Below are 12,505 nucleotides of genomic sequence, written 5' to 3'. Positions count from 1 at the left end.
TGGGGAAGGGAGCGAGGTACGTTTCATCTCACCTGCTCCATCTGTGGGACAGAAAGGGGCTCATCCTTCTGTCCTTCTCCTTCCTGGCACCTAAAACACGGTGGGATAGGCTAAAATCAGTGCATCCTTTCAGCTGTGGGAGGTGTCATGTCCACAGCTTAATCATCTCCTCCTTGCTAGCAGAGAAACTGAGGCTGATTAACGCTCTTTGCATGCAGGATGCAAATCTGATGCATCCGTGGACTCTGCTGCTTGGTGATGTTTGAATGGAAGCTTTTGATTGCCCACGGAAATAAGTTTAAGTATTGTTGGGTAAACAGAATGCATACTTTTTAATGGTGTTTCGCTCCCTCGCTGGAGCGTGCCCAGAGAAGGGCAACAGAGTGGTGATGGGCTGGAGCACAAGTCTTATGGGGAGCAGCTGAGGGAACTGGGGTTGTTCAGCATGGAGGAAGCCCAGGGGAAACCTCGTTGCTCTCTACAGCTCCCTGATGGGAGGCTGTGGTGAGGTGGCAGTAACAGCAATTGTATGAGAGGTGATGGCCTCAGGTTGCACCAGGGAAGGTTCGGGTTGGATACCGGGAAGCATTTCTTCTCAGCAAGAGCAATGATGCAGTGGCACAGCTGCCCAGGGAGGTGGCAGGGGGACCCTGGGGCTGTTCCGTAACCGTGGGGATGTGGCACTGAGAGATGTGGGCATGGTGGGATGGGCTGCGGTCGGACTGGGTGGTCTTTCAGGTCTTTCCAAGCGGAGCGGTTGTGTGGTTCCTTCACAGGGCAGGTGCTTAGATAGCTTTCCTTTAACGAGGAGAGATGCAGCGGGGATTTCAGCTGTAGCAGGCACGTCTCTTACACCCTCTCACTTTTCCTTGGCGTTACTTTTTCTCCGCTTTGTGAGGGAGCGGAGGTGAGATTCCCTCCCTGCGGCTGACCGAGGCTCTCTCCACTTGACCCAGCCCGCTGTATGCTGGAGGCATAAGAACAGCCGGGCGAGTCCCCCGAGCTGTCCCGGGCCGGGGGCGGGCGGCGGGGCCGGGCAGGGCCGCCCTCCGGAGGCGGTCTCCCGTTGCCGCTATAAGGGCCGACGGCGGCGGGCGGCGCTCAGTGGCTCGGAGCGGGAGGCGCGCAGGCTGTGAGGTAATCATGGCGGGCGGCCGCGGGGGGAGCCGGGCCGGGGCTGAGGTGGCGGAGTGTCCCGCGATGGCAGGGCTGGCTCTGCGGTGTGGGGTGACGCGGCTGTTCCTGGCACGGCTTGGGAGTGCGGAGTGTCGGAGATGGGGCTTGAAGCGGAGCGGGAGGTCGGGCTGCGCTGCCCTGCGTGCCCGCGGAGAGCAAAGCGTGCAGAGCGGGATCTGCCCGCTGAACATCGCTCTGCTCCCCTGGGCTCGGTGCTCGCAGGTGGCAGGGAGACGTGGGCTGTCCGCCTCTCTCCCTCGCTAACCGGCGAGGCTTGAGCCTGTGAACGCAGAGCATCTCATTTCCCTTTGCTGGCTGTAGGGGGAAGCGGCGATCTCTCGCATGCAGCCCCCTGAACTTAGTTGGGGTTGCGCAGGTTCAGATCGCAGCCTGTGCTTTGCAGAACCTCGTGCATTTCTGCTGGCGGATTAACCCCTGGCTGAGTCTGATCCCAGCTGCTCAGTGGGTCTTCTAGCGTCCCGACCCAACTGAAACCTGTGTCTTCCACTGGAGAAAGTGATGGGGACGTCTCAGGTCTGTGTTGGGATGGTGTTCCCTGTGACAGCTCTTTGGGAGCAGCGCAGGATGTCAGCCTTGCCCTTGCGCAGGGCTCTGTGCTGGCGGGGAGAGCTCAGGTTGCTTTGAGTGCGTTGAGGCGAGGTGAGAGGACTTAGCCAAACGGGCAGTTAATTTGGTTTGAATCTCAGCCTTGTCTTTCAGCGTGCCGGTGAGATGAAAGACTGGAAGGCTGGATAGGTTTGCAGCAGTGAGCTAGGTGCCCTCACGGGGCCAATTTGGGCCCTGTTTGTGGAGAGATTTGATCTCTCCTGGCTGTGTGCATGGCCCTCCTCATTGTTAGTGCCACCAGCTTCCCCTTCCAGAGGGACAATAGTGCCTTGAATCTTCTCCTGTAATCTTCCCCCCCCCCCCAACCTCCTTATCTCCCTTTTCTTCCTCAGTTTGTCTCTGTGGCAAAGCCTGGCTGTGGCGAGGCAGGATGGGTGGGAGCTTTGGGAAGAGCTGATTATGCAGACAGAGGGCTAAGAGGTGCTTTGTGAACCCTTTTCAGAGGCATGAAGTTTCCCCAGCCCAGGTGCCAGTCCCCTGTGGGGACAAGAAGAGACTGCTTAGTGCAGAAGCACGTCCCAACTCTTCCTTGCTCTGTTGTCTCCTTCCTATGTTACAACATTTTAGAACTGATCCTAGAACATCCTGGAGCTGAGTGTTCCCTGTGAGTTTCCATAATGCAGGCTATCTCATAAGTCCCACTAAAACCTGCATCCCATCCAAGAGATCCTTTGGGGAGGTAAGGACATTGAGAGATACAGGTGGTTGAGTAAGTTGTTTCCCTGTGTGCTCTCCTTGGCTTGTTTCAGTCACTTGGTTGTTCAGTGCAAGCTTGCCCTGGGATTGGGAGCAGGAAGCAGAAGGATGCTCTCAGTTACAGGATTTACATCTTAATTGTGGAGAAGAATGAGGCTTCTGGCTATGTTTCAGGACGTTAAAGTGTCTAAAGGATTTTATATCCGAAAGAGGGGGATTGATGAGAGAAATGCAAGCTGAAGCTATCAGCTAACAAGGGCAGCGAGTGAGAAATGCTTTTCTTGACAGATCCTTTATTTACTGTATCCCTTGACAGCTTGCTCAGGCTGTCCGCCTTGTAGTGGCCAGACAGCAGAGTAAGAGAAAGCTACTTGTTGCAATTAAGCTGGGAGGAAGGATGGGCTGCAAAGCCTGCTGGTGTTACTGCTGTGTGTTGGAAGAGATACAGCTGCTGCACAGCCTGTGCTGCAGATGCGGCTCCAGGGCCTTCAGAGCTCTGCAGGGCGATCCACCTGTGCCATCACTGGACTCCAGCTGTCCTCCCAGGTTGAGTGGCACAAACGGGACAGTTCCTCCTTTGCAACCTGGCCTGGTGCTCCAGGGGAATGAGAGGAATGCATCCCCTGGTGTGGAAGAAGGAAGAAACTCTGGCTGGCAGGTGTCCGACTAGCCCAGGAGCAGCCTTGGGTGGTATTGTTGGCCCAGCGGGGCAGGAGGCCTTTTACGCTGCCCCAAAAGCACAATGGTAATTAGCAGTCCAGCTTGGATTTTGTGTGAGCCGTGTGGGTCTGCTGGGTCCCTTCTTTCTGCTGGCACGGAACTGAACAAGTAGCCCAGTGCTTTGTCTGCTGTCTGCCAATGGGGGAAGGGGCTGAAGAGGCAAGAAAGTAGGTTTAGAAAAGAGAGAGGGTGGGGAGGAAGCAGTTGTTGTGGAGCCAGCTGTGATGGGGGGAGTATTTTGTAAATCAAAGCTCTCTTCTAAAAAGAAAACTTAAGCCCGGCAGATCTACTCAGCGGTCAAGCTCTGATTCTTTTTCCTCAGAGCTACGTGATAATCGTTAAACACAGGGGATGCTTTGTAAAATAGAATTGAAGGGAAGGAGGGAGAATGGAGCAGGATTTAAATTTAAAATTGGATGAGGGTACAAAGCCCCTTAGTTCCCCATTTCTGCTTAATGCAGCTGGAGCTGGACTTGACAAGATGCTTAGCAGAACTTGTGGTAAATGTTTTACAGTACCGTGTATCAGCCAGATCAATTCTACTATGCTTGAGGGAGTGCAGATAAAATGGCTTAAAGATTCCCCTGCTGAAAGCGATAGTATCATCATTTATGCTGGAGAAGACAGATTTAGTTGCCTGACATTTATTTGGCCACGGCGTACTTTGCGGATTTCACACCCGGGGATGATAGCCAACCTGATGATGTCAGACACGAGCTGCAGGAAAGAATCCCACACAAAGCTAGCGCTGTTCCTCTTTCGTGGACCAGATGAGTTTTGCTGCGTGTCTGTTCTGCTTCCTTTACTCCACAGACCTCTTTTATGAAAACGTATTAGCAGAGCAGGACATTACTAAAGCAACGTGTCTCGCATGCGCTTTTTGGTATGAAGAAGACAGCAGAAATACACCCATTAACCTCAGATCTTTTCTTTCGATCCCGCTTGTTCCGTAGGTCACTTGAAACCTGAAGTAAGCAAACATGAATGCACTTGATTTGACTTCAATCTTTGATTTTCTGGAAAAGGCCAACTTAACGGAGATCAACTGGATGTGCAACAACAGCGACTGCATCACAGTCGATGCGACGGCATGCCCCGGCACGCTCAACAAAAGTGCCCTGCTCTACACCCTGTCCTTCTTCTGCATCTTTATCTTTGTCATAGGGCTGGTGGCCAACTCTGTTGTGGTGTGGGTCAATCTCCAAGCCAAAATGACTGGCTATGAAACCCACCTCTACATCTTCAACCTGGCCGTCGCCGATCTGTGCGTTGTCATCACGCTTCCTGTTTGGGTTGTCTCCCTCGTCCAGCATAACCAGTGGCACATGGGAGAAATCACGTGCAAAATAACTCACCTTATATTTTCCATCAACTTGTACGGCAGCATCTTCTTCCTGGCATGCATGAGCGTGGACCGCTACCTCTCAGTTGCCTATTTCACCAATTCTAGTAATCGCAAGAAGAAGATAATCCGCCGCTGCATCTGCATCCTGGTGTGGCTTCTTGCCTTTTCTGCATCTCTGCCAGACACCTATTTCCTTAAGACAGTCTCTACCAGCAATGAAACCTACTGCCGTCCCTTGTATCCCGAGGAGAGCTTCAAAGAGTGGTTGATCGGCATGGAGCTCATCTCTGTCGTTTTGGGCTTCCTTATCCCTTTTCCAGTCATTGCTCTCTTTTACTTCCTCCTTGCGAAGGCCATCTCTGCCTCCAGCGACCAAGAGAGGAAGAGCAGTGGGAAGATCATTTTCTCCTACGTGGTGGTGTTTCTTGTCTGCTGGCTACCCTACCATACAACTGTCCTTCTCGACATCTTCTACAGTCTTCATTTCATACCCTTCAGTTGTCAAATGGAGAACTTCTTGTACGCCACGCTTCACATCACTCAGTGTTTCTCTCTAGTCCATTGCTGCGTCAACCCCATCCTCTATAGCTTCATTAATCGCAATTACAGATACGAGCTCATGAAAGCCTTTATTTTCAAGTACTCTGCCAAAACTGGTCTCACTAAGCTTATTGATGCTTCCAGAGTGTCAGAAGCGGAGTATTCTGCTCTGGAGCAAAATACCAAATGACTGCAACTCCGGCAAGAACCCTCCTTGATTCTCTGACTTTATTTCCCCCTTTCCTTATGCTTGTTATGAACGGGGCATGAATTACAGCCTACAAAAGAGAAATAGCAAACTGTAATTTAAGAGTAGAATCAGGCACAATATGGAAGTGGTACCAAAACTAAGCGTTTTGTTTGTGTGTTTTGTTTGATCTCCTCCTAGCCCAGTCTGGACTTCTTGACAATGCTATGCAAATGGAACCGACTTCCTAGCAGACAAAGCCATTGTGTACCATAGATAACATTCGTTTTCAGGATAAGCTTTTTCCTTCCATGTGTAGATTCCCTCTTGTCTCATTGTATATGTTATTATATATAGTGTGTTGTATTTAAAAGCTCGAGACTTTATTTTCTGGCTATCGGTGTACCTTATACAATTGTATTTGAAAATGAAATATATTTTTATCATGTATTTGAAGTATATTGCTGTTGAGTGTATCCAGAGTGCTGTAGTCTGAGTGTTAGGCTGCCATTTGGTTTTAACTGTCCTTGCTAAGAGGATGACAATAAAAGGCAGTATGGCAATGATCTCTGATGTGCATCCTTGCTGGCTGGCACGGTTCATTGACCATAGCTTTACGTGGTGGTCGTAGCCGTGTGTCTGGAGCATGAAATGTATGTGCTGTAATATAGCTACCATCATGTTAAAATTAACAGTATTGTAAGAGTTGTTAACTCTTATGCCCGGACTTCACAAACCTGTATCTTTATGCACAGAATGAATGATCTTGCTTCTGAGAGTTGTCTCTATTTGTAAGTTATTTTTGTAAAATAAAGGTCTGGAAAAACTACGTGTAGAAGTGGTTTGACTTGGTTTTTCTTGGTGCTATCATCCTTCTCCTTAGAAACGAGCCGAAAAGAAGAAATCACAAAGCTGCCTTCTAGCTTCTCTTCGATGCAGAAACAAACAGGTCAGTTGTTGGTTGTGTGAAAGGAATGTGAGATGGCACCAGTGAGTAGGAAGAGGGGAAGGAATGGGTCTGTGGAAGGATGTACTCTTTGGGAAGGTAAGGCCGATGGATTTATAAGATTAAAGCTATTGGGAATAATGAAAAGCTGTGTCTGCAGCTTGGATATAAGCATCTAGAAGAAAAATATGGAAGCACGCAAGTGGGATGAATATTTGAAGTAATCCAAGTTCAATCCTCTGCAGGTTTTGCTTGCAGTAGAATTCAAAGGTTAGCAGTCCTGAAAGCATTAAGTCCTTTTTTTTTTCTCTCTCTTCTTCTCTTTGTTGTGAGCTGCTTTAAATTTGCGTTGTTATTCTGTCAAAGCTCAGGGCAAGATTCAGCTGGTGCAGGATGTGTGGAGCAGACCTTTCTAGAGCCAATGAAGTGCTTGAATCATGTCATCCTCGTCCCAGAACAAGGTAATTAATGTTAAATCAGCAACGCTGACTCACTGCAGCTGGTTTGTGCGTTTTGCAACTTCAGCACAACTGCTTTGCTGGTGAAGGTTGTTGTCAAATTCCTGTTAAGAACAAAGCATGCCCTTGTCCTTCTGAGGTCCTGATAGAGAACAGTTTTATAATGACTGTATTTTGTTTCTTTCCTTAGGGTACGTTGCTGTCTTTGTGAAGATGATCCTACAGATCCTGGGTAGTGCTGAGCGTTGAGGAGATCCTGCAGACCTGCAGTGTGAGCTGGAAGGTAAAGTCTCCAGGCATTACATAACCTGGTCTGTTACAGCTCCTCAGAGAGGAAGGCCCTGGGGTTAAGCAGCTAGCTTTTCTCCTTGCCCCTTGACTGCTGTCTGCACAGAGGCAGGACGTTTGTGTTAGGACCAGAAAAGTGGTTCTGGGAACCGTGGAGTCTGATGTGAAGGAGGATTTTGTTTTTGACAGGAACAGGTGGGTAAAAACACATGTCCTTGGGGAGAAGGAGTGTGTCTTGCAGTGACTGATGCAATGCCTGCTGGAATGCTGTGTGGCCAAATGTCCCCATCCTGGAACTGGAGTGTTATGAGGGGTCCCTGCTTCGTGCTGCTGTTTGATGCAGGATTGTGGTCTGGGTCCCAGCAGTGCCCATAGATCCTCTCTCTCCTCTGATGGCTACAAATGTGCAGCACGCTTGGGTCCTCGCTTTTCCAGGAGGCTTTTGATAAATGCCTCAGTGGAAAAGTGAATAAAAATCAAATCTGAGGTGTCATAATCTGTGCTGGAACAAGTCCTCCTGTGAAACTGTTGGTCTGAAAGGATCCCAGCACTGTCAGGTACTTCCATGTGCCTTGCAGGCAGGCACCGAGCAAATGAAAGTACAGCTGCTCCCTGAGAAAGGGTTTGTATTTTTTTTTTTTTTTTAATAGAAAATGCTTTATTGTTACTTAAACACAGATTTCCTTTTATGAGCCATAAATGACATTCAGGTGTAGCATAGTGACTTTAAATCAGATCCTCTGGCAGCCATCAAGATATTGTATTGCAAGAAACGCCTTACAGGCTAACTGGCCCGTTTGTCCTTTGACTAATTCATGGTTTCAGCGCTCCTGACTTTACATGCTAGTCTTTGATGAGTTCACTGAGCATAAAAGCTATTTAAAGTTACTAAGAAGCAAGAAATAACTCATCTGTGAGCAATATTTAAGCACGTGTCTGCGGCAGTGCTGCCAAAACCAGATCTTATTCTGTTTCAGAGAGCTGCTTGATGAGGCGAGTGTGACTAGTGCAAGGTGCTTGAGCAGAGGGGCTCAACACTGTGTGAAATGCAAGCAGGGATGGGTTTGGGGGGAACTGACTTGTATTCAAGTCCCAGTATGGAAATCCCAGCGTGCTTCTAGGCTCGTTGCTCCCATATGGTGCGTGGCTGAAGAGCATCTGAGCTGGAGTCTGCTCTGATTTACACCCTGGCTTTACTGTTGGATAATGCTGCTGATTTGAAGGGAGCTCTCTGGGATTTATAGGGCTTTCTATAAGAAGGATCAGAGTTTTTAGCAATAATCCTGTGCAAGTGTGTGTGTGTGTGCGCCTCTGCAGCACTAATGCAGTGTAATACCCATGTACAGCAATAACACAAAGACGTAATAATGGCAACAAAACAGATAATAGCAACGTGAAATTGCTTTTGCAAAAGTATATCCATTACAGGACCGTAATATGATTGAAAGCAGGCTCATAAAGATCCTGCAATGGATAATCCAGCTGTATCCCCAAAGCAACCTGGCCTTTCAAAGGCCGTAGTCGTGAGGAAAAATCGATCCCCTTCTGTTTTGGTAGTTCTTTGAAAACAGATCCCTTTGTTTTGTTCTTTAGTTGGTTTCAATCTCTGTTTTCCAAGCGTTATGGGAGTGCAAGGTGTTATCTGAAGGCCTCAGTCCTGGAAGTGTTCTGACCTCATAGCACCAAAGAGGTGCCAACATCCTTGTAATGCTGTGAACCTAGGGAAGCCTCTTGGTACTGTGGATAAACATCTGAGCTTCTGTCCCTGCCTTGATACCTTTGTTTTTAAGTTCTGCTGCTTCCCAGGGCCTTTTTCCTGAGGGGCAGAGTGTGGTCACAGCCTGAAGTTGGGGATAAATGCTCATTTTGAGCCTGCCTCCTCCACGGTAAGCTGTTCTCTTTCCAACTGAGATCATGAGCCCAACAGAAGCTGGTCTGCTGCAGAGTTCCATGCACAAGTACGTCTGTCCTTATGGCAGCAGCATAGGGAAAGAGCTCACTGGAGGCACATCCTGATGCTCTCCCTCTTGCAGCTCAGTCAGAATGCAGCCGAATCATGGCACTAGGCTTCAACCCTTGAGGGCAAGCATCCAAAAGTTTTTGCAAAACAGAGTGCTGGGAAACCACCCAGATCCTGTGCTGATGCCAAGGGGCACAACGCAAATGAGAAGTGTGAAATCTGTGCTGCTCAGTGGGTCCTCATCAGCAGAGGATCTGGGCTGCTGTGTGTCGACCGCCTCTTGACATCGGCTGGTTTCAAGCCAGCTCTGATGATGGATGCTTTTACCTCTCCCCTCTAGGTTAGAGGGGGAAAAAAACCAAACCCAAACCCTATCATGTTTACTATCCGTACAGTGCCATTTCCAGACTAAAGAAAAAGAGTTAAATTACATTGTAACAGAACAATACTGACAACAGCAAAGGTCAGGAAACTCTTAAGGAAGGTTACCCTATCGACTGCAACAGTGAAAGGATAGACATCAAATGCTTTGCCATGAAAGGCTGAAAAGAAGTAAATTCAGCATGATATATTGAAGCCCAAGTCCCTTTCATATGTTGCAGAGCCCCTGACATAGCAGGTTTACTGTTCAAGCTGTGATATGTTGCCTTGCCAACATATATTCTGAGTTACCCAGGCAGATTTAATGTTTTTGCAGTGGTGGCTTTTCCCTTTTTTAGAAGGGCACTTTCCTTTTTCTTTTCAAAAATTGTTGCAGAAGATTTCGAACCTACCTAGGAAATGCCCTTAATCAATTTAGTTCCACCGCCGAGTATGAAAACTCAAATCTTTCTTTTTTCTTTCTCTAAACATTGTTTTCGTCGCTTTGAGTAGGGTGACCAAGTCACAGCTTGACAGAAAAGTGCTTTTTGTTTGTTTTTATTTTTTTACCCATCCAAGTGGCAGCTCTGTTTTGTCCAGAGGGATTGATGTGACTGACAGGTGTTTTGAATTTCTAAACTCTGAGCTCTCAAAATGCATGAAAAGCACATGACAGCACACACAAAAATGTAAATCTTTGCAAAACGAGCTCCGACAACACACACACACACACACACACACACACACACACACACAAATCCAATTTGGTAAAAGGCTGACAGACGTTGCATTCATTCCCTCTCCCCTCCTCTTTCTTTTTAATAAGTCAGTGTTTTTAGGCCACCTACAGGCACATTTATGTGTTCTGCAGTGGGGAATCTGGCTTACACAGTGAGCCAAAGTGCAGGCATTGTGCATCAGCCTGGATCTCTCCGTGTCTCGGGGTTGCAGCTCCCATTGCAGCAGCTTGTGGGGATCTGTTCCCATTGCTTCCACATTGATCTGGGACTTTGTCCAATGGCCCCACGATGCTTGGATGTTCTTAGTATGTAGCACTTGGGTTGTATGTCCTTGCCTCTCACTGTCCTGGGTAACGATGGGGAGAAAGTGGATTCACTCGCTCCAGATTATCCGCGACAAAGAAATAAACCTCTTCTGGAGGTTACCCTACTCATTTTTGCCTCCCTATCAAAAACATCTGCTACCTGAACTTTGGGTGGGACTTCTCTAAGCAGCCCATAATTCCTCTGTGGCCTGGCCATAGGCCTTGGTTTTCCATTCAAGATGAAAGGTATGGGAATCCTGTGCCGTGCAGAGGGTGCTGAGCCCTGTAGGATGTGGTCCTGAGTTCTTTTCTCTAACCCAGCCAACTTGTTTCAATGGCTGGCTTCGATTTCAAGGTGACCCCATTGCTTTGGCGAGGGGCGGAGGTGATGCTTTTATAAAGAGAGTGGTGATGGAAAGAAAATCTCTCTTCTCATTTCCCGTCCTGTCTGGACTGGTGAATGCAGCGTTCTTGGTTGACGGATTCGAACGAGCGAGGGAGGCAGTCAGTTGGAAACACTGATTCTGCAGGCACTCGAGGATTCCCGGCCGCTGCTTCCTCTTGGTTCAGCTTGGCTGGTTCATCATGGGCCCAATGTGGTGGTGTAGTGGAAAGCTGGCTGGCGGAGGAGCATCTTTACCTTCTTTGGCAGTGAATTACTACAAAGTTGGAGTGCCGAGGATTCCTTCTTCCGGGAGAGAACGGCCCTCATTGTAAGTCTGGAGAATAAAACAGCAAAAAGAGAGAGGGAGGCTTTTCCCCACACATGCCCCAGCTCTCTTGGCCAAGAGGCAGGCTTGCTCTGCGTGTCTGAGCCACGTTTCATTTTGGCAATACTTGAAGCTTTCTAACCCTCGCCTGACTGTCGTGTCTTTTGGTGGAGGTGAGTGCCAAGCATTGTTTGTACAGTCAAATTATAGGGTGGTGGAAGCTAGGAGATCCCTGGGTAAGGAAGAGAGGGGAGTGCTCAGTAAGAAAAGCATCAGCAGCCCCAATGATAAGCTGCTCTCCCTCTGCCTTCCAGCACCATGGATCTGCCATCACCTCTTTGCACCATGTCATCTCTCAGTCCTGCTTTGGAAAAAGGTGCTTTGGGATGAAAACCTGTATTGAAGGCTGTAAGCTTTCCTACCAGCAAACATTCTGGATGCCTGAGAGGTGACTGCTTGGCTCAGCCCCTGAAAATTGAGATGCAAACCTGAAGTGCATTACACCCCTCCAGGGAGGGGTTTCACACTTGGAAAGCTTTGTGAGGTTTCCAGCATCTGCTGCTTCCAGTCAGGCTGGAATCCAAAAGTGCAAAGGCCCATGAAAGTGATTAATAAAGAACAAAAACCAGACCCTGAGACAGGTTCAGCTCTGTGACTCCTCTGAAACTCTAAGTGTACTCTCTGCTGACTTACAGAAGTCTTGTGCTTTACTGGGGTATTTTTGAAAACCTGCCCTTCAAACAAGGTCCAACCCTGGATGCTGTTTTTATAAGGGTTAAGAGCACCTACAGGTATAAACTGCATGGTGCCCATCGACATGAGTGGGTTATATACGTTCATGTGGCTGCAGAGCCTGGCCCAGGTAATTCAGTGGAAGTGAGTGGAATTTACTTGCATGGGCAGGTGCTCCTGTGCATGTACTGCTTTTTGGGACCAGTGGCTTTTTGACTGTGTTTTGTGTTGGTGCTTGGAGGGGTTTGGGGCAGGCAAGGCTGTTTCCTGCTGAAGGCAAGAAGCAATTTGGAGCTGTCTGCAATGTGCATAAGGAAAGGCTGCTCAGGCAAAGGCTCTCCTAGAGTCTATGTAGCTGTTGCTGGTAGTTAAAGCTGCTGGATTTGTCTAGGCCAGGTGATTTGCAGGAAAGGGATTTGTCTGCCCTTTACTGCCTCTATAGTTGAGGCACCTGTTTGGATACCAGCGCTGTATTTCTTGGGGTGGATGAAGCCCATCTGGGTTTGGTTTGATTGCGCCTTCTATTGTCTCCTGCCCCACAGAAACTCTGGACTGATTCTTGCCTTGCTCCATGCTGAGTCCCAGGGCTTTATCTCTGCTTTGCACTGGCTGGGGAGGACCCAGGTCCTATCAGTGGTGCCGCAGGCAAAGCCCCACCTGGACCAGCAGCCTGAAATCCCAACAGCATCCTGCCTTCCCTCTTCAGAGCATGGCT

At 48.6% G+C, this 12,505-nt stretch overlaps 1 protein-coding gene across 3 annotated transcripts; it reads left to right on the top strand.

Moving 5' to 3' along the window:
• The first annotated feature begins 1,095 nt into the window (after positions 1 to 1,095).
• ACKR3 (atypical chemokine receptor 3) lies at positions 1,096 to 6,120 on the top strand. 3 transcript variants are annotated; one of them, XM_042874558.1, is made up of 2 exons: positions 1,096 to 1,137; positions 4,173 to 6,120. In XM_042874558.1, exon 2 carries the CDS (start codon positions 4,200 to 4,202, stop codon positions 5,292 to 5,294), a length of 1,095 nt encoding a protein of 364 aa, XP_042730492.1. In that variant the 5' UTR covers positions 1,096 to 1,137; positions 4,173 to 4,199; the 3' UTR covers positions 5,295 to 6,120. The 3 variants fall into 3 exon arrangements, with proteins under 3 accessions (XP_042730492.1, XP_042730495.1, XP_042730494.1); XM_042874561.1 differs by lacking the exon at positions 1,096 to 1,137 and adding an exon at positions 1,363 to 1,710; XM_042874560.1 differs by lacking the exon at positions 1,096 to 1,137 and adding an exon at positions 2,255 to 3,244.
• The last annotated feature ends 6,385 nt before the right edge of the window (positions 6,121 to 12,505 follow it).

The sequence above is a fragment of the Lagopus leucura genome, unplaced genomic scaffold (genome assembly GCF_019238085.1).
Source record: "Lagopus leucura isolate 7727_CA_CO unplaced genomic scaffold, USGS_WTPT01 Super-Scaffold_100012, whole genome shotgun sequence".
Taxonomy (NCBI): domain Eukaryota; kingdom Metazoa; phylum Chordata; class Aves; order Galliformes; family Phasianidae; genus Lagopus; species Lagopus leucura.
The sequence above is the reverse complement of the archived record's forward strand: the minus strand, read 5'-3'. Positions and strand labels throughout refer to the sequence as shown.

Excerpts from the sequence above, each read along its gene's own strand:
- ACKR3 (XM_042874558.1), top strand. The coding sequence starts at position 4,200 with ATGAATGCACTTGATTTGACTTCAATCTTTGATTTTCTGGAAAAGGCC.